General features: G+C 42.7%; 1 protein-coding gene across 1 annotated transcript in view; it reads right to left on the bottom strand.

The window, feature by feature from the left end:
* The window catches only part of KCND1 (potassium voltage-gated channel subfamily D member 1), a 70,396-nt gene that overhangs the window by 11,199 nt on the left and 37,608 nt on the right, over positions 1 to 21,589 (bottom strand). The window contains exons 2-5 of the mRNA XM_089484419.1: positions 9,080 to 9,242; positions 8,864 to 8,947; positions 7,017 to 7,112; positions 4,936 to 5,183 (exon numbers count right to left, since the gene is read on the bottom strand). Coding sequence (XP_089340545.1) covers positions 4,936 to 5,183; positions 7,017 to 7,112; positions 8,864 to 8,947; positions 9,080 to 9,242 — 591 coding nt within the window. The remainder of the gene's footprint in view (positions 1 to 4,935; positions 5,184 to 7,016; positions 7,113 to 8,863; positions 8,948 to 9,079; positions 9,243 to 21,589) is intronic.

Raw genomic sequence — 21,589 nt, 5'->3', positions numbered from 1 at the left:
CTTCCACCCATTAGTGAGGCTACTCCCATGTAAATATGAAAATAGCTGAAACATTAACAGTTGCGCCATAAAAAGAGTGAATATATCCCTTGTTAAGTTACAATGGTTGTATAATGTAGGTACTTTACACATTTGTTCTTGGGGGAGAGGAGTTGATGACAAGTAACTAGTTATTTGTAACTAGTTATTTCCAAGCTCAGCAACGATGGAGGAGAGGTGCTTGTGGAATTATTGCCTTGTGTGCCAAAACAACTTAGCTGCTTCTTAGAGCTCTGAACCCTGACTTGTGGCAGGGGATGGAGGAGGCACTTAACTCTCCATCTTGGGCAGTAAAATGCCTTGCCTTTGCTCTGTCAGAGAGCTGTAATGCACTCCAAAGGTCACCCTGTGCAAACCACAAAACTCCTCCGACGTAAAAAGGAAATCTCCCCAATGCATGCTTATCTTAACTCTCCCGCTTGCTCCATTGCCCGTCCATCCTTGCAGCCAGGAAACACTTCTAGAGGCTCACGCTCTGCCTGATTTGTTGCAACTGGCTCATCTCATCCTTTCCCAAGGGATGCCACTAAGCTGTCTGTCATCCTCCCTTTTTGTGACATCTCTTTCAGACGTCTGAAATGGCTTTCATGACTTCAAACCCCACCACTACCTTAATCTCCTTTCCTCTGAGCCGGTCATGTCCAGCTCTCCTTCAGCTTTTCCTCATGCATCATTCATTCAAAACCCTCTGCCAGCTCACTTCTCCTCTGAATCATTCTCCAACCGTGGACCGCAAATCTAAATCTACACTCCAGGGGGGCTTATTATTACTGCCCCCGCCCCTCTGTAAGAAAACTATCTGGCTTTTGGCAAGCCACTCCAAAACAGCATTTGCCTTCTCTCCCTTCTGCTGCAACAGAACCACCTTGCAGACTCATGTTGATCCCAAGATCATGGTAAAAAAAGGCCCTATTGGAGATCTGTGGTCCCCAAAACTGGAGTAGGGACTCCCCAAGGAGCTGTAATTAGTTTTTTTGGGATGTCTACCAACTCTTCCCACTTTCCTTTCCGCAAAGCCTTTAAGAACTTGCCGTTCTAGTCGGTTGCAGCCAGGAAGAGAGGCCATCACAGATCAATTACAGGGAGTGGATTGGAATAAAGGCATCTAATTAAAGGCCCAAACTGTATGTGATGTTAGAAGTTTATTGATGTTGTTGTGTGCCTCCAAGTCATTTGTGACTTATGGCGACCTGAAGGGAACACTATCATAGGGTTTTCTTGGCAAGTGTCTTCAGAGGGGGTTTGCCATTGCCATTATGTGAGGCTGAGAGAGTGTGACTTACCCAAGCTCGCCCAGTGGGAAGTTATTGTTAGGGATGTAAATGTTTGCATATTTCAGGGTACACCTACACCATAAAAATAATGCAGTTTCACATCACTTTTACATGTTGTAGCTCCATCCTATGGAATCCTGGGATTTGTAATTTTATAAGGTCTTTAGGCCTCTCTGTTGGTGCTTCACAAAACTACAAATCCCAGGCTTCTGTAGGATTGAGCCACAGCAGTTAAAATTGTGTCAAACTGCATTATTTCTACAGTGTAGATGCACCCTCATTCTCATATGTAAAAAAATAATTTGTCAAGTTCTCTCCCTGCTGGCAAGATCATGAGTGCTCTATGGATGCCAGCCATGAAAGCCTTCGACTTCACATTGTTTTCAGGGAGTTGTTGCACTTTGGCATTTGAAAAATCAACACCGTTGTATGGAAAACAGTCTACTTTGTTATTTTGGATGAAATAGTCAAGCAAATGAAATTTCAAACCATATCAAACCATTTATTTCCAATCCAATTAAACAATTAAATAAAACAAACAAAAATCTACCAAACAGTGATACCTTTATTGGCCAACTGAAATACACAATATATTTATTGCAAACATTTGAAGCTCCATGGCTTCTTCTTCATGCAAGGTGTTACAAACAAAACATGAGAAAACATGGCTTCCTGTTTTGTTTGGAACACCTTGCTTGAAGAAGAAGCCAGGGAGCTTCAAAAGCTTGCAACAAGTACGTTGTGCATTTCGGTTGGCCAATAAAAGTATCACTGTTTGGTAGATTTTTGTTTGAATTTGCTAAATGGCCAACATAGTTACCTCTGCATGTCATAATAAAAAATGGTTTAAAATCCAATCAAACAGTCTACTTGGTTTCAAATCAAAACAACATTTCTATGCAGAAATCCTTATATCTTGTGGAAGGAAAAACAAGGGAGGTTGCATACAAAAAAGTTTTCTGCACAATTGTTTTAGCAAAAAAGTTCCAAATTTAATAAAAGAAGGTCATAGTGGTTATCCGCTTCCTCGGGGAGGTGCCCCAATTTGTCAAGAAACCCTGTGCTGTTGAGGATGAGAAGGTTTGTGGATCTTCTTTACCACACTAGCTGTTATGCAGAGTTTAAAAAAAAAAAAAGGAGTAAACAGCAGCTGTAAGGGTAAGGATTGGGATTTATATCTTAGTAAGTAAGCCAGCATGGTTTGAGTGTTGGACTACAACTCTGAAGACCAGAGTTCAAATCCCTCCTCGGTCATGGAAAACCAATGGGTAACTTTGGGCAAATCACACTCTCTCAGCCTCAATAGAAGGCAAAGACAAATCCACTCTGAACAAATCTTGTCAAGAAAATAAGATGATATGGTTGCCTTAGGATTGCCATAACTCGGAAATGACTTGAAGTCACAGCAACAACAACATGTAGTGAGTCTTTCTTTCCCAATGCAGATCTGGGTCTGGCTCTACACTCAAATAACTAGAATCCTGTGCTAAAGCCATGCCCATTTTCCAGTAAGAAATCCTACAATTCAGCAATCCCAATAAATCATACTTTTTCTTTTAAAACATTTCTAATGATTGCTTTGCATCCTTATTCCTACTCTCATCAGGATGGGGACCCATGGAAAATACTTGAAAGTTCACCCTCATGGTCAGCCTTATCTTTATGCAGAGGGAGGTTGTATCCAATTCTGGTATCTATGGGGCTAACTGGAATTGAATGTTGCAATCACAATTTAAATCCCAGTGTATTTTTGGTAATAACACACCAAGTTAGATATTAAATGTAAGATAAATACACTGTCTCCAAAGTTCCTTGCATCCAATGAGGTGCCAGGAAAGGACTGGGTTGTAGGACTTTTCTGCCTGTGCTATTCAGGAGAATTGTAACATTTGGCTGCAGCCTTAAAGCCCTTAATGAAAAATACAAACTAGACGCAAATCCTGACAAGGAGAGTGTCCTCCATTCTGGACTGCAGTCTGGATAAAAAACAGTGCTGTTTGGAACAGGAGGTTCTGCAGCTTTAAGCGCACTTGAGTAGAAATCATGTCCATCTCCTTGGAGCTTAAATTTAAAAAACTTTGGGATGTCTCCTTCCTCCTTTCACTGAGCCTCACCCCATTCAACCCATCTCTTCAGCATTTTAAAGGGATGCAGGCGAGCACCACAGCCCATTTCTGTTTAGGGAAGAGTGATGTCACTTGCCCTAGGGAGGTGTTTAGGAAGGAGTAGTGTCACTTGCCCTTAAGGTGTCATCTGGTGTGGCCTGTGCCACCCTAGTGAAGTCTTTGGGGTGACTTTGGGTTAGTCACTATCTCTCAGCCTAACCTATCAAATCGTATTCACTGTGAGTTCACAAATCAAAATCAGAACATTTCTTATGCAGTTACATAACCTTCCTATTCCTATGCCAAGGATCACTGCTGGGGCTCTCCAGCATATTGCGGAAAGCTCTTCTCTTCCTGCGGCCTGCTTCCAGTGACTCCAGTCCTGCTACTATAGAATGAAGACAGCATCTTTTGCTAAACTGGCTGAATGTCTCTTTTTAAAAATTAATTGTTAATGACACAACAGATGTGGCTGTACTTACAGCTTAGCTACCTCCTAGGTCCAAACAGAGCAACTCGGCAGTGAAACAAATCCAGTAACATTTACCGGATGGATGAGCAGTTATAGGAGAGGAAGGAAGAGGAAGCAGCAATGGGACGTTTGATGCCTGTAGATGATTATTATTGCTGCTGCTCAGTTTTAATGGGCTGTAATGTAGTTTCAGTTTGATGATACGTTATGATGATCTGATGGTTATGGTGTCCGTATGAAATTTTGTTCACCTCTTGGGAAGGGCAGTTACAGGAAAAGAAATTCCACTGCAACATTAGGAGCAACTTCCTGACAGTGGAACACACTCCTTTGCAGATCTTTAAACAGAGGCTGGATGGCCATCTGTCAGAGGTGCTTTGACTGTGAGTTCCTGCATAACAGAATGGGGTTGGACTGGATGGCCTTTGGGGTCTCTTCCATCCCTGTGATTCTATAAGTGGTGATGGTGAGTCAGGAAATACTACTTAGTGGCAGTATGTACTGTGTTTGTCTGTGCCTTAAGTCACCTGTCTGCTTATGGCAACCCCATGAATTTCATAGTGTTTTCTCAGATAAGGGATCCTCAGAAGTGGTTTTGCCAGTTCCTTCCTCTTATTTGTTGTTGTTGTGTGCCTTCAAGCCATTTCCAAGTTATGGCAAGCCAAAGGTGGACCTATCACAAGGTTTTCTGGATCTGAAATACTTAAGACTACAGCATACAAAAAGTAAATTTTCCAAGCACTGATATATTTTTTGTTCCTCCACTGTATTTGAAAGACTATTCCAGATTCTGACACACTGACTAGAGTTCTTTTTTTAAGTCCTAGTATCTTACCTACATTTTTCATAGATCAGCTTGCAGAGGCCACTTTTTGTAGCAGAGTTTTCTGTCCTATGAATTCCTTCTCCTTACCTTTCTGTACAATCCCCAGTATAGAACAGAGATGGGCAAATGTTCATTCTGTCTCACAGAACAGGAACGACCCAAGCAGAAGTGCCTTTCCCAAGAGCAAGACGTGATGGGACATTTAAACACAGTCCTCACCTCTGGGGGGCAGCACTTTTTTGGCTGTTTATTGTATCCAGCTCCTGAGCACTGGCACGGCTCACTGTCATGGTGGAGTTGGTCAGGCGGGTGGTGCGGCGTTTGGTGCGGCGAGGGCAGCAGGAAGTGCTGAGGCCACCTTTGCTGCCTTGCTGGGAAGAGAGAGAGGTGCTGCGGCTGGTCCGGTAGCCCAGGGGTTCGGTCAGGCAGAACTCACTGTAGGAGTGTTCATCAGTAAACTCATGACTCTGCACAGAGCGAGAAATTTGGCAGAGAAAAGGAGAAAACAATGTTGGTATGAGTACCCCCTTTCTTACACCTTGTCCCCATGCCATGCACATTCTGGCTCTTTAATCATATGCCATTTTACTTATTTCTGTCTTTTCCCTTTTAGACAGATTGGTTTTACATGCATTGCATTTTAAACATACTTTTTAGGGTCTATTTTAACTTATCTCTTTGTGTTTTTAACTGCATTTGTTTGTAGGTTCCCTTTTTGGATCAGAGGTGGAATACAAGTGAACAGGAGCAGCAGCAGCTCTTCTGTCACATTATCCAACTGAGGGAAGCCATTGTGGCTGTGCATATGCTGCACATATATAGTTACAATGTCCAAATGAGAAATCTTGACTCTGATGCAAAATTTACTGCTCCAAGAATATCAAGTTTGGATTTTTCGTCTTTTACTAAAAAAGCAAAAAAATTCTAATCTTTATGACTACAGATAGGTTTAAACTTGTATAGGTGGTTCATAGGGAGATCTAGTAAACTGGCGGGATTTTCATCAAGCCTTCCCTTTCACCCTAGCCCCACCACTGCCAGCCCAGAGCCTTAGCAGTGCCTGTCTGTGTGTGTGTGTGTGTGTGTGTGTGTGTGTGCGTGCACGTACCTTCTACTTGCCTGTTGACTTATGGCCACCCCATACATTTCGCAAGGTTTTCTTGGGTAAGGAACACTCAGTGGTGGTTTGCCACTGGCTCTGCAATATAGCCCACAGCACCTACAAATATTCCTTGGCAGTTTCCCATCCAGGGATGACTCTGCTTAGCTTCCAAGATTAGATGGGGTCTGGTGCCTTCAGGATATTTAGGCATAGTGCCTATGTAGGCAAGGTTAAATCAAGTAAGTTGATCTTGGTCAAGGCAGGCAAAAACCCACTTCATCGGAAGGCAGATGAAAACAGGACCTTGGACAGCGCCAAGCAAAGGCTGCTGGCTCAAGCTTTCTCTACGACTGGGGTTAGGAGCTTTTGTGGATTACAGATCCCACACTATAATGCGGGGATTTCTGGGGGATGAAAACCAAAGCATCTGATTTACCAAATTATTGGATAATTTGGATAATTATAGGTGACAGTTGTCCCATCAAGGAGCTACAGCCATCTGAAGTCTTCCTTTTGGAGGCTAACAAGACAGTGTTACCACCACCCTTGGAAGAGCTGACTGGATTGTCAGACAGATCTTGTTCTTAGTGGAAGCACTGAATGTCTGCTACATCACCACTGTGTTCACTATTACATTATTAAAGGGCTCTAAGAAACCAGGGTTCAAATCCTCTCTTGCCCATGGAAACCTACAAGTGACCTCAGACAAGCCACATGCCCTCAGCCTCAGAGGAAGGCAATAGCAAATCTATTCTGAACCAATCTTGGCAAGAAAACACCATATTAGAGTTGCCTTAGGATTGACATACATCAGAAATCAAGTCATTTGTGATGTATAGCAACCCTAAGGGATACAACAACAACAAGTCTCACTGTGTTCAGCAAGGCTTGGTCTCAGGTGTGCATGCATCAGACTACAACTTTAATGAAAGAATAGCTTGTCATTTAACTCCAACTTAGTTGATGAAAATGTTACATGCCCAGAGTGGGAAATGAGTTGGACAGATTTTACTTTCCAGAATGCTAGAAGAGACCACTTCAGTTTTTAAAACTATCTGAGGTTGCATAAGATGGAAAGCAAGTCAGTCCCATTGCCCAGCCTAAAAGCCCCTTGCAATCACCAAATCCAATCTGCCCTCCACTCATTTTGCCCCAGTCCCACCTTTGTTTCCCCCCCCCCCCATGTCTTGCTACTCACAGTAGTTTTCTCAAGGCAGTGCAACAAGTGATGGTGTTGCTGCTCAAAGGCTGAGCGGTTGCGCACAGCCAAAGCATGTGCATCTGGATCTCTGTCCTGTGGGAGAAAAGGGAAATGAGCACTGATGGATTGAATTAGACAACAACACACACAAAACACAGACACACACTCTCATTTGATTTCTAAATTGGCAACTCTGTCTTGAATACCAATGTGCCTCTGCATCAGGACACTCATTGGGCATGTAACCATAAGTGAGCAAATAGAATTCACATGTATGTAAGCCAGCTTTAGAGCCAATCAGCACATTAAAAATATTCTGTTAGGATCGTATTATATCTCACTGCAAGTGGGTAGTAGCTAGTGTGTCTATACTTTTCTATGTTGTTTTGCAAAGTGATGGATGAGGTGAGGTGGGGTGGAGGCATTACAACACACAATGTGCCGCGCTCAGTATGAAGCAGAGGCCAGGATGCTAAACATTTGTTTAGAACGGATATTTTCCAGAAAAGTTCAGGAAAACCCAGTGAGATGTTTATTTTATTCACTTTAAAATATTTATATTTATATACCACAGCAATTTACAAATTAATTTTTTAAAAAGAACAATCCATTCAAACCAGACAAGAAAAATGACATGGCAAAGTCATTAGAAGGCGAAGGATATAGCAGTTAATGCAAATTTCCAAAGCCTGCCTAGAATAAACTGGGATTGTATGTTTGTGATAAGCCAGTAGCGCAGCAGCAGTAACAAGATATTTTGTTTGGAAGGGAGGTCAAAAGTATTGAGGTTAAAGCAGAGAAAACCTACATCTGATTTCCCTATATCTAGAACATGTTAGGTCAAGCACAAGGAACATGTAGTACCTCACATGGTGCTAGGCTACAATTCCCAGCAGCCCTTGCCTATATCTGGAGTGTCACACATTCTCAATCCCTTCATTTTGAAAACTGTCTGTGAGCAGTCAGTTCAGATCCTCACTAAGTTCAAAGCCCACAGGATGGGCAGGAAGATGAGGGGGAAAAGCAGGCAGCTCAAAGAAGAGGATGGTGCTGGAAGTGCAAGAGAAAGAAAGGGAGATGGCTCCAATCACTTTGGGATCTCGGTCTGTCCATCACTGCCTTTTTTAGGCCCATCCAGAGGGCATCTAGTCTCTGACAGGTTACTCATAAGACCAAGGTAAAGTGGTCCCCAACCAAGGAAAGGATCCCCAACCTTGCTGGAGTCTCTCAAGAACGTGAAGGTTAGGAGGCCAACTACTCTGGACTGCAGCAACAGAAGTTGTGGGCACTAGTGATGGGGCAAGAGAGGAAGGAGGAGCAGGAATTTTCATTTTATGCTTATATCCTGACTTTCCAAGGTAACTCAGATCAACTAAGGCAGTAATTATTCACCCTTTTTTTTGAGTCACAGAACTCCTAGGAATCTGATTAAAATGATGCCTTCCCCAAACATTTTCAAAATAACAGGAAGTACAGTTTGCCCTTGGTATCTGCTTGGGTTTGGTTCCAGGACCCCCATGGATACCAAAATCCATGGGTGCTCAGGTACCATTAAATACAATGCAAAATCAAGGTTTGGCTTTTGGAATGTATATGATTTTTTTTTTAATATTCTCAAGCCATGGATGGTTGAATTCGTGGGTAAAGAATCTGTGGATATAGAGAGGTGACTGCAAATGGAAGAAAAGACTATTCCTTTGTGTTTCCACAAAATTTCTGGACTCACTGAAGGGGATCCAAGGTTGCAAGTTCCTGAGCTAAAGAAATAATACAATCATTCCAAAGGGGCCAAGGGTGCAAGAAGATGCATTTGTCAAAGTGAATCAACAGTAGAGTGTCCATACCTCAAGGCCTCCATTCTGTTTGTACTGAAGGAAAGCATTAGTCGTGCCACTTTTGGCCAGCCGGATCCGGGCCAGGCGAACTTTCTGCAGAGGAGGGGAGGAGAGAGAGACAGAGAGAACCGTGTATGGAATGAGAGTGAGACAAGGAGCCCTCCCCTGGTTGCTGTGCCTGTTGCCCCTTGCCTTTTCTTTCCTTCCCCCTTCTTCCCCAACTACCTGCTGAGCTCGCCGCTTATCTGCCCGCTGGTTCTGGTGGTAGATCCGGCTGAAGTTGGAAACGATGACAGGAACAGGGAGGGCGATGACCAGCACCCCACTTAGAGAGCAGATGGATCCAAAGATCTTCCCTGCAATGGTGCTTGGGACCATGTCACCGTAGCTGGAAGGGATATGGCAATTACTGTAGCCCTTGGTGTATTCCCTGCCCTGATCCAACTGGCAATGGCTGCTGCTACACTGCAGAAATGAAGCAGTGTGACACCTCTGTAACTTCTATGGCTCAATGCTATGTAATCTGAGGGTTTGTAGTTTGCTGAGGCACCAGAGCTCTCTGACAGGGAAGGCGAAATATCTCACAAAAGTACAAATTTCAGAATTCCACAGCATTGAATCATGCTGGTTAAAGTGGTGTCAAACTGTTTTATTTCTGCAGTGCAGACACACCCAATTATTCATGCATACAAGGCAGTCTCTTCTGTCCCACAGTACACAGAACTGAACAATTTCCTAAAGCCAGAACTTGGGGAAATTCCTTTTTTATATACTACAGCTGCAAGAATCCGACAGCCAGCATAGCTGGAGAACGGCTGGAGCTATGCTGCTTTGGAGTTATAGCATAAGTTTCATATCCTCCAGCATTTCACAGACGAAAACTGGGGACGTATGTGGCCAAGCAACATCAAAGTGGGCTCAAGATGGCAAAAGCGATGAGGAAGAACAGACAAGCGAGGGGAGGCTCTAGCAGTCTTCTTTTGCTTGAGTCTACTGTGAAGGGCCGGATTCAGCTACTTTCTCTCCTCTCCCTTTCCCTCTGAGCTAACTGAATACAGACTACTTTTGCACTCTGAACTCAGTTTGCAGCAACTGCAGGACAAAGGAGGAAAGTGGGAAGAGGAGAAAGACACTGGGACATTTTAAAAGCAGCTGAAAAAGTGGGACGACAGAGGATTAATCGTGACAATTGCTGCCAAATCACAACAGCTAGAGAGTGAAATGACACCCAACCGATCAAAATATCCACTAAGTCAAAGTGTATCATAGCAAAAGTACGTTATTTTGGCAAGAAATCCCACAAAGCACATCTCCTCATCCCAGGCTGTAAAAAACAGAGGAACAAAGTAAACAAAAACAAAAACAAAAAAGTGACAATCTGATGTCCTTTTCCAAAACCCCAAACCTGCTGCCTCAAGCAGCCACCTTATTCTGTGTAACAGTAGAGCTAGTTCTCCCAATTGCATTCACAACCTATCAGCTGTATCTTCTCAACTCCTCTCTGCATTTAGCATATTGCAAAATTAGTAGGCCGTGGTCATGATGGAGGAGGAAGGTGGTGATTTGTGTGAAATTTTGGATGGAATAAAATCACAGAATCATAGATGTCAGAGTTTTCACCAGCCCTCCTCATGCGCTGGGAACAGCAGCTTAACACAAAAGCAAATGAGGATTTCCCGATCTCTTTGTCCTTCGAGCTGTGAAAATCTTAACCTGCATGGCAGGTTGCTATTAAAGACACTGGGGGACAACCAAGAATAAGTCACAGCAATTCTAACACATAGTTTGTCTTTCATGAGTTGCATAAGGATTACATAAGCATGGAATTTCACATTTAGCATATAACTGAACTTTCTTCATTCCATTTTCTCTTTCTCCCTCTCCCTCTCTCACACACATATTCTCTCTTTTTTGCTTTTTCAGTCCATCTTTCATCTGTCCACAGACAAGCTTGAACACATGTGAGCAATGCCTGCTGGGGGGGAAAATCACAAGAACCAGGATTGGGCTGACGATTTTCACTATGGATAGGGTTTCTCAAGATATTTTGCTACCTGTGGCAGAGCAGAAATGACATTCAATATGCACCCAAGGCAAGCTGCATAATACCTTAGGACAATCAAGAAAACATATCTAGGGGCAGCCACTCTGGCCATACAAAATACAATAATGTCCAAAATCCACAAAACAGTGATACCTTTCCTGGGCCAAATAAAATGTACAAAATGCACATGCAAGCTTTCAAAGTTCTACTGGCTTCTTCATCAGGCAAAGGCATTAAAAATCAAACAGGAGAAAGAAAGGGGAAAAGGGACAATGTTGGAGTCATAGGCTTACATTTTGTCAAGATGATGTTATACAGTGGGACATCAATATCTGTGGGAGATCCATTCCGGATGCCCTGCCGTGGATGCTCAAGCCCACTGTGTCCCCAATGGCAGCGCATGCATGCAGCTGTTCCACCATTAGGGAACAATGCAGGCTTGCCATCTGCAGATGTTCATATCTGTAGATGGCATGTGGGAGATCTGTTCCGGATGCCCCGCCATGGATGCTCAAGCTCACAGTGTCCCCAATGGCAGCGCATGCATGTGGCTGTTCCACCATTAGGGAACAATGCAGGCTTGTCATCTGCAGATGTTCATATCTGTGGATGGCAGGTCCACGGATATTGAGATCCCACTGTTGTTGTTCTCAGTTAAGATGGTAAGTTAAGATATCCCTCTTTTCCATCTTAACTGAGAACAACCAGGGACATCATTAGGGATGTGCAGGGGGTGCTGGCCGCATTAGGTGACAACTTAAGGAGGGGTGATATCATTGCTTCCTAAATATCTGCCTTGTGGCAGAAATGGCCTATGGCATTCACCTTCAGCCCTTTAAAAATGCTGAAGAGATGGTGTGAATGGGGCAGGCCTCAATGGGATGAGAAAGGAGAGGATTTAGATTTTTTTAAAAAATAAAAAATAAAATTTGGATGAAAAAACAATTTTAAACATTTTAAAGATTTTTTATTCTTTTAATTTTTTCTTTTAAAACATCACATCTTACGAAATTTTCACTTTAACCACATGAAAATATGTACCTGGAAATACATTTAGGCTGTGCATATGGTATTGTAGTTTGAAAACATAATTTTAATTTTGTTAGTTGTTTATGTCACAACAATCACTATTACATTCAGTGATATACAGGAATTACGATTTATGAGTAACATCAATACAAAAACATTACTAAGGATTCTGTATGGGTGTGCTATGGATGGAGGTCAATGGGAACTGTGACACCATGAGTGACCGCACCAGGTGATGCCAACCCCAGTGATGCTACTGAGAACAACCATAACATCATTTTGACAAAATGTAGGCCTATGGCTCCAACTCGTCTTTTTTCCCCCCTTTCTCCTATTTGATTTTTAATGCCTTTGCTCGATGAAGAAGCCAGTGAAGTTTGAAAGTTTGCAACATGTATTTTGTACATATTGGTAGGTCAATAAAGGTATGACTGTTTTGTGGATTTTGGATACTAGGATAATCAAGTTGTTTTGGCATTTCAAACAGTTCCTTCTCCACCATCCATCCATGGTGGTAAAGATCAAAAAGATCAAAAATAAATTAGTTGATCTCTGCAGGCCTTTCTTGGAGTGTGGGCGTTCCAATAGCATCTTCCAGGGCAAAGGCCTTGAGACGTGCTGCCCAATTCTGAAGTGCTGGCCTACTAAATCTGGCAGTGTGCACACTTCCTGACAATGTGGGATTCTCCTGGGCAGTTACCCAAGATTAAATACCATTAGTAACCAGAAACTTTCCTGTGCATTCCAAGCACCTCTTAAAGTATAGTTTAGAGACCATAGGCCCCTATGCATATGACAACAGAAGACAGTGACAAGCAAAAATGTGAAGAGAGGGACAATAACAAAAATGATGGGAGAAATGAAGAAAGACGAACTAAGTAGAAAAAAACATTCATACTAAATAACAATCGTTCAGTGGCACAACCTAAGCTGTTGTATCTCCTAAGTTGCTGTATCTTCAAACATTTCACAGATGAAAAACCGGAATGTGTGTGGCTAAGCAACATCAGACTATGATCTGATGGCAAATATTAATACAGAAAAACAGACAAGCTAGGAGAAGATGCAACAATTTGCTATTGCCTGAGCCTCTGGGCAAGATGCCTTCTTATGCAGATAGGCTTTTAAAAGTTTTTGAAGAACGGGTTGGGGTGTTGTGTTGTTTTAAAGTGTTGCAAACACTTTTACCTTTTTAAACTGTACTGTATTTTATTCTTTTAACTAGTAATCTCTTTTAATATTGTAATCATTTAATTCTATTTGAATGTATTACTTTTGTATGTTTTAATTGTACTGTTCTTTTAACACTGTGAGCCGCTCTGGGTCCCAGTTTTGGGAAAAAGCAGGCTACAAATAAATACAATAAACAAACAAACAAACAAATATAAGATGCCACTCCCATCTTCTCCTCCCCTTCTGCTAAATTAATTTGGTGAAGTTTGCAGGGGATGCGTTCCAGACCGCCACCAGTCCGCGAACAAGAAAAAACATGGATAGTCAAGCTCCATTGACTATAATGGCGGTGCTTCCAAGTGCGCTGCTGCATGCTGTCCCTATCCATGGAAACTCAAAACTGTGAACGGGAAGTCCACAAATGGGGAGGGACGCATGTAAACTGTTTGCAGTAACTGAACTAAACCTAGGACAAAGGGGGAAAGTGGGAGAAAAAGAGAAACTGTAGGGCAATGCAGAGTTTGCATGCAGGAAAACCCTATGTATCTGAGGAGGGGAAGAGAGAATGCAAAAAATCTTCCAACAGAAACCAGGACATTTTTAAAAGCAGTTGAAAAATTGGGACCACTGAAGGTGAATTGGGACTGTCCTTACTAGTGTGGCATAGTAGCAAAGTGCTGGAATATAACTCTGAAGACCAGGGTTCAATTCCCAGCTTGGCCATAAAACCCACTGGGTGACCTTGTGCAAGTCACATGCTGTCAGCCTCAGGAGAAAGCAATGGCAAACTTCATCTGAACAAATCCTGCCAAGAAACCCCTGATATGGCCTTAGGGTCACCATAAGTCAGAAAAGACTTGAAGGCACACAACAACAACAACAACAACAACAAGAAAGGGTATGCGTTGCTGGCTGTGCACTGGAATGGGATAGAACAGTTTGGGCATGAGCCACAATGCACACATAAATTGAGAAGGCGTGGGGCTCCAGCCAAAATGCTAAATCTAGCTCTAGAAAGTTTTGACCAGCTCTTCTGGGAAAAGTAACCCATATATGTGACTCAAAGAAGAACTGAGAACGTGCTGCCCTTCTGTGATACCCAAAATCTAGGACCTGAAGCAGACATTTTGTAATCCCTGGGGTTATTCACACTGTGAAAATGATCAAGGATGAATTCAGGTTGAATCTCCGTTTTTCACACAATGATAAGAATCATCTGAAAACGCCAAATTAAGTTGGGGGGGGGTTCTGCCAAAAAATCACAATCGGGGATAATCAATATTGGGTCCCCCCCCTCCAATTTTTTAAAAAAAGATCCACATCATCAGTAGTGTAGATAACTGGTGCAAACAGACCCAGGATTAAACATGGCATGCCTTGAATGTGTTCTGAATGCATTCGCATTGTTGACTCCATCTTTATTTGAATGCTTGCACGTGTGAGTGACGGAATGTGCAGAGATGTGCATCAATGCAGTTCCATAGTGTGAATAGCAAACCCGGAATGCGTGAGTGAGATGATTCCCCATTGTCGCACTAAAAAAAGCAACATCTGAATGGCTCCCCTGTGAACTATTGATTTGGCCCAGTGGGAGGGAAAGCCCCAAGGAAAGGTCTGCATTTATTAGTTGAGTTCAGAAAGAGAGAACTGGAGAGGAATGTGGTTGCCAGGACCAAGGAGTAGTCCCTTTTCACCTAGAATAAGATTGTGGGATTTTCAGTTACTAATTCAGGAGGGGAAAAAAGGGGAAATTCTTCATAGTGAAATTTCTATGTTGCATTGTCATCTATTTTTATATTTTTCATTGAGGGCTTTAAGATTGCATCCAAATATTGCAATTCCTCTGAGCAGCATAGGCAGAAGAGTCTTGTAATCGAGTCCTGGCGCCTCATTGGATGCATGGAATCTTGGGGACAGTGTATATGTCTTACATTTAATATCTAATTTACTGTATTATTACTAATATATATATTGGGATTTAAATTGTGACTGTGTTTACAATATTTGGTTCTAGTTAGCCCCACAGAAACCAGAATGTGGCACAATCTCTCTCTGCCTAAAGACAGGCTGACCCTGAGCATGAAATTTAAAGTATTTTCCATGGCTCCCATCTCATGAGAGTAGGAGAAAGGATTCAAAGCAAACATTTGAAATATTTTAAAATAAAAAGTACAATGTATTCAGAACCTTAGGAACATTAAAACGCTTTTGATGTTGGAATTCTAACTAGAAAATGGGCATCACTTTGGCATAGGATTCTGATTTTTGCTTGAAATGGCAATTGAGTGGACAGTCAGACCTAGATCTGTATTAGGAAAGCAGGACATGTTGATTTATGGCAACCCCAGGACAAGACTATCACAGGGTTTTCTTGTCAATATTTGTTCAGAAGGGGTTTCTTTTGCCTTCCTCTGAGTCTGAGAGAATGTGACTCACCCAAGGTCACCTAGTGGGTTCCTATGGCTGAGTGGGGATTTGAACCCTGGCATCCAGAGTTGTAATCCAATGTTCAAGCCACTACACTGGCCCTCTGCATGACCCTCTAAAATTAATGATCTGCAAACACTGAACTGTGTTCAACTTTACTTGCTGATTCCTGCATCTTACAGCAGAGCATGGAATGTTTCCGGTTTGTGGCTGGAGGTTTCTGGCAGGTTCACATTGCTGTTAAGGGCAGGAAAACAGCTGGAAGGATAGTTCTTGGGTTCTCAGCTCAAGGTGTCCCAGGAGATGATATCAGAATCTCAGTCTCTATTAGAGAAGGAAGGGAATGTGAGGTGCTCTTTACTCCAGTTTTGGGTAGAAAATAGTCTGAAATAACAGCAACATCTCATTGAGTGAGGCTTTTTTTATCTGAAACAGTATCTAGCCTAATTCAATATCTATCAGAAATTTAGAGAAAATATTGTCTGGAAAGAATCAAAACCAGGTAACCATGTTGGTCATAAGAATAAACTTCACACAGGTTGTCAAATAATATCTTCATGAAGGCCAAAAGTTGTGTTTTCAGTGCAGTCTGTGGATCTAATTTCTCTTGAATAGCCAGACCAAGGCAGAGTTCTATGCAATCTCCCATCCCTCCACAAGTAGCATATTTCATTGGGAACACTGCTTAGTCCTAATAAGGATATTATGTTACTAACGCTATTCATCTCTTGCCACTGCTCACCCTGCCCCAAAAGGAACAAAAATAATAATCAACATTTGGGTCTGGGATTTGAAAATAGCAATTACATTTTTATTTGAAGACAGCCCAACTCATTTTGAAAACTATCTTCCCCAAGGACAAAGGGCATTTGCATATCTTTTTTGGGGGGGAGGCTGGCATGCTAGTTAAAACAGTTCACTCTGGAGGGTACATTCCTTGGTCTACTAGCCTAAAGCTATTGATCCCTAAAGAAGATCTTCTTTAAAAGGGGTCAAACAAATTTAGAATAATAATTGCTCCTTTCAAGCTGCTCCGCCAAAGTTTTCCCACTTCCTTTTGCTCCACATCAACTCTCAGAGTTGATGCCCATCTTTTAATCCTGCCAGTGAAAACTCAGTTAAATGTACAGGACCAGCCCTACTATTAGGCAGACTGAGGACACTGTCTCTGGTGTGGCACATACTGGAAGGTGGGAGAGAAGTGGTAGCCCTTCTCAACCATTCCTGGGATGGGTCTACACTGACCAGAATACTCCAAGGTGCCCCCCAATTTGCACCCCATTACCTGGAGCAAGACTGAGCATCTGTCTGCACATGCATCCCACTGTGCCATTCGATGCTGCCACCGCTGGTGTGAGTCACTTTTTCTGAGGTTGAATGCAAGATGCCCAGCATTGATCGTATGGTTGGGTGCCTCGTTGTGGCCTCAGAGGGAGCAACTTATGCCAGCGATGGGGGTAGTGGGCAGCACAGTTGGAAGTGTGTGTAGACAGCTGTCTAGCATGGCTCTGGAGTGCTCTGCATTTTCCTGGAACATCTGGATTGAAAGATAAGAGTTTTAAATGTGGTTTAAGGCAGGGATGACCCATATCTGATGCTGAAGTGGCCTCTGATCATGAAGGCAGACCACAGTTGAATTTGGCTGGGGGATTTTGGCAAGTGAAGTTCCAAAAAGTAACTTTTTTCGGGCTCTGGATCACACTGCTGTTAAGGGCAGAAAAACAGCTGGCAGGATAGTTCTTGGGTTCTCAGCTCAAGGTGTCCCTGGAGATGATGAGGTTGTGGCAAGGATGAGGGAAAACCAGTTCATTTGGCCCATGTAGATATGCCCATTGTGAGCTCCCTCCCCAGCATTCCTTTTCCTTGGAGATAGAGCTGGGTATGATGCAAAACCTGTCCTGAACATATAAACTAGCCTCCTCTTCTCTGGAGCAGAATGGGGAATGTGACCTGGTTCCCTGGGTGGAAATAAGTTTTAACTGCCAGTCAGTCCAGTCCACTTCTATATATTAAACTGGGGGTGAGGAAGGGGGAGTGCTATCTTGACCTTTGCCTCAGGCAGTAAAATGTCTTGGCTTGGCCCTGACAGCTTGAAAGTAACTGTCTAAATCCAGTTGTTAGTTCCAACTAGAGTCACTAAAGTAATCAAACACTGAATCAGTCTTGACTTACCAGATTCCCATTCATTCAAGAATGGTGTATCCACACTGTACAATTGTAGTAGTTTGATCCCAATTTAACTGCTTCAGCTTCTTCCTATGAAATCTTAGGATTTGTAGTTTATTGAGGTCTCTACTGCACTCCCCTAACCTATAGCATTAGCATTTTGTGGCAGAGAAATCTAAGTCTCTCATGAAACCACAAATCCTAGGATTCCATAGGACACAGGCATGGCAGTTAAAGTGCTAGAATTAGGCAGTGTAGATATATTCGAAGTCTCTGGTGCGGGCTAACAATTGGATTTAAGCCAACACATCACAAGTAATGGCACTATCAATAACAGGTTACTTTTGCAGGCTAATGAAGACATAATGATGTTGCTTTTGTGAAATAATGTAATGCCAAGGCAGCGTTTGCTTATTACTATAACAAACAGCACTTATTACTCTGAAAACATTGCCAGGACAGTAATTTTAAGGGAATTTTGGCCATGCAACAACAACAATTTAAAAAACAGATTAAGGATGCACCTACACTGTAGAAATAACACAGTTTGTCACCACTTTAACTGCCATGGCTCCATCCTACAGGCTCCTGGGGTTTGTAGTTTTGTGAGGCACCAGCACCAGCAGAGAAGGCTAAGGACTTTGTATTGCTACAAATTCCAGGATTCCCTAGGGTGGAGTGACAGCACTTAAAGTGATATCAAAATGCATTATTTCTACAGCGTAGATGCACCCTAAGATAATGCCAGAAAAGTATTCGTCATCTCCTGTTCTTTAATAAATAAAAACCCCAGGAAACTAGTCACTAGAGGCTAGTGAGGCAGGCTTATCTGCTCTCCCTTTTCCTCTCTGTTCATGCAGGCTCACCAAAGACGTCTTGCAGCAGCTGCTGTTTACCTTGCCTGCTATAGGCAAGTACACACAGCTACAGTAGGACTGCTTACAGTAGAACACAATTCTTTTCCATCTCATGCTTACTGAATAGCTAACTGCAGACATGCTGCTCCAACCTGACACTGGGTTGTGTTTCTCTAGCCCTCCTTTGTCACCATCTCAATGCTGATGCAGCTAAAAACCTTCCAGCTAAAGGACAAAGAAGAAAAGGTGGGGTTGAGCAGGCATGAAAAGACTTTGTAAAAAGGAGCTTCACTTTTCAGAAGCTTTGGCTTCTGCCACACTGGAGAATTAATGTCGATTTGACACTGCTTTAACTGTCATGGCTCCATCCTATGGAATCCTCTGGAGCTCCCTGACAGAGAAGGCTAAATATCTCACAGAACTACAAATCCCAGTATTCCATAGCATGGAGCCATGGTAGTTAAAGTGCTGTCAAACTGCATTATTTCTGCAGTGTAAATGCAGACTTTCTTAACTGAGGTTTGCCTATACTTTGAAACAAACAAACAAATATGCAACAGCAATGAGCAACAAATAATTCTTTTAAAAAGTATACCATTCCAACCTCTGACCCATAATAATAGGACATTAACTGGCTATATCTACAAAGGACCCTCATTCCAGTGTGTGGCTTTGATGGAGGCTAGGGCTCTGAACACAAGCCACCATGGTTCCCTTGGTTCTCCAGGCTTCATTCTTCCCCGTCTAACTGACAGCTTGAAAAGTCCCCCTTTGGATTGTAACTCCTAGAATCCCACAGCAAATTTGGCCACTGACCATGCTGCTGGGGGAATTCTGGGAACAGTGATCCAAAAATTAAAATGATCCCAAGCTTTCCTTACCCAGCTGAGCCTCTTTCTCTGGGACAACATTCCTGTTATCATTCTGAGCCTATGGTGGAGCGAGCAGCATGCAACAAGTGCGTTGACTTACGGGCTGCGCATCTACGGCTCCTGTCGGGGAACAGCAGGTTCCAAGAATTATGGCCTTAATAACTCCTTGGTTCTCTCTTGACGGACGGGCCCTTGGGAGATCATTAATGGGAGCAATGCTGGGCAAGGGAGTAGAGGAAACAGGTAATTGAATATTAAGACACAGCAGGGACTGGAATGAATGAACGAACAAATGAATGAAATGCTGGAGATCTCATCCAATCCTCTATAGTTCCCCAGGTTATTTTAGTACTTTGCCCACATGCATGCTGTCTGATGAGGAAAGGGAGAGAACAGGATGAAAAGGCACTTGCGAACATTTTATGGTTCTGAAACTCTTCAGTGGCTTTTTCTCATAAGACACTTTGTATGGGAGTGGCTTGGCCAGTGCTACCCTTAGGCAGAGAGGTGTAAATGTCTGACATAACAGAAGCCATCGACCCTGGAATAGGGGGGCAAGACAGGCATCGGCCCCCACCAAGACTAGAATGAAACAGTCTGGCAAAATTGGTCCATCAAGATTTTTGTGTAGTTGAGCCTTCTCAGGAATGCTCAATCAAACATTTAGTAAATGATCAAGCACTAAGAGACAGTAACGCAGGGATTGTTACTGAGCCCTTCTAAGAATAGGTTGCAGTCACATCTATCCTACACACTTACTTGGAAGTAAGCTACACTGAAGACATAAAGGGCACTTCTAAGTACACACAGTGCTTGCAAGAGTCTTCATATTTAAGGCTGTTTCAGTGGTAATGGCTGGGAAAAGTAATTTGTCCTCATCCTGAAAGTACAGTCAGCCCTCCCTATCCACAGATTTTTTTTTTTATCCATAGATTCAAGCATCCATGGCTTGAAAATATTTTTTAAATATATAGATTCTGAAAAACAAACCTCAATTTTGTCACTGTATATAAGGGACACCATTTTACTATGCCACTGTATTTAATAGGACTAGAGCATCCACAGATTTTGGTATCCACGGGGGGTCCTGGAACCAACCCCCAGGCAGATACCATGGGTCCACAGTACCTGCAAGTAGTAAAAATGGATAACAACCTGCCTACCAATGTCGAATCCCCCCACCACCACCACCACTACCACCTTAAAACAGTTCTGGGATCCCTGGCAGAAGCTGGCAGGGCAATGGCAGGAAGCCCCTAGCTGTTCCTCCTGAGCACCTTGCCTTTTCTTTCTCTTGGATGACAGAGGTGTGTGGGCCACACAGTTTATTGTTCTTTGCCTTAGGCAGCAAACTGTCCGCCATGTTGAGAACTGTCAAACAATGCACACACCTCGCACTGGGGTGTAAAGGCTGCCTATCCATTTTCAAACATAAGTATTGAACTGATGGATCACATCAAAATCATGTCTCATCCACCCTTTCATTTCCAGCACCACCAGCTGTCAACCAGCCAGATTCCTCCTTAAGCCCAGTACTGATACTCACAGGTAGACTGACTTTGGATGTGGAGGCACCATTTTGCTCCATATTATTGCTAATATAGATTAAAAGATCTACCCTCTATGAATGTCTTTTCCCTTTAGGAATTTGTAAAAGGCATCTCGATGTGCCTTTCTCACTTCAAAAGCGTTAGTGATAGGATATGGGACAGACACATTTTTCTAGTTACCATTACTATTTTGAAGAGAAATACTGCATCTAACAGGAGACCATGTTAGATTTTGCTTGTATTTTGTGTGTATGTGTGCACTCTGTATGGTTGTATCTTGTGTGTATATGTATACTCTGGTTTCTATACAAGTACAAAATATCTAAGTAATCTTAAACAGCCTTGACCATAGACATTCCATTGAATTTCTGCTTGGTCCCTTATATATTTTCCCCTGCAAAGATGTAGGCAAAATAGCATTGTCAGCAGCTACTTTATCTGAGGGTGCATCTACACTGTAGGTAGAATGCAGTTTGTCACACTTTAAGTGCTCCAGCTACAGTCTATGGAACCCTGGGATTTGATTTATTTGCCGAAGTGTGGTGGTGCCTCACAAAACTAGAAATCCCTGAATTCTGTGGGATGGAGCCATGACCATTAAAGTGATACCAACCTGC

This window comes from Sceloporus occidentalis, unplaced genomic scaffold, assembly GCF_023333645.1.
Source record: "Sceloporus occidentalis isolate IW3139 unplaced genomic scaffold, rSceOcc1.0.p SCAF_1, whole genome shotgun sequence".
Taxonomy (NCBI): Eukaryota; Metazoa; Chordata; class Lepidosauria; order Squamata; family Phrynosomatidae; genus Sceloporus; species Sceloporus occidentalis.
Note: the sequence above shows the minus strand (reverse complement) of the source record. Positions and strands in the feature narration are given on the sequence as shown.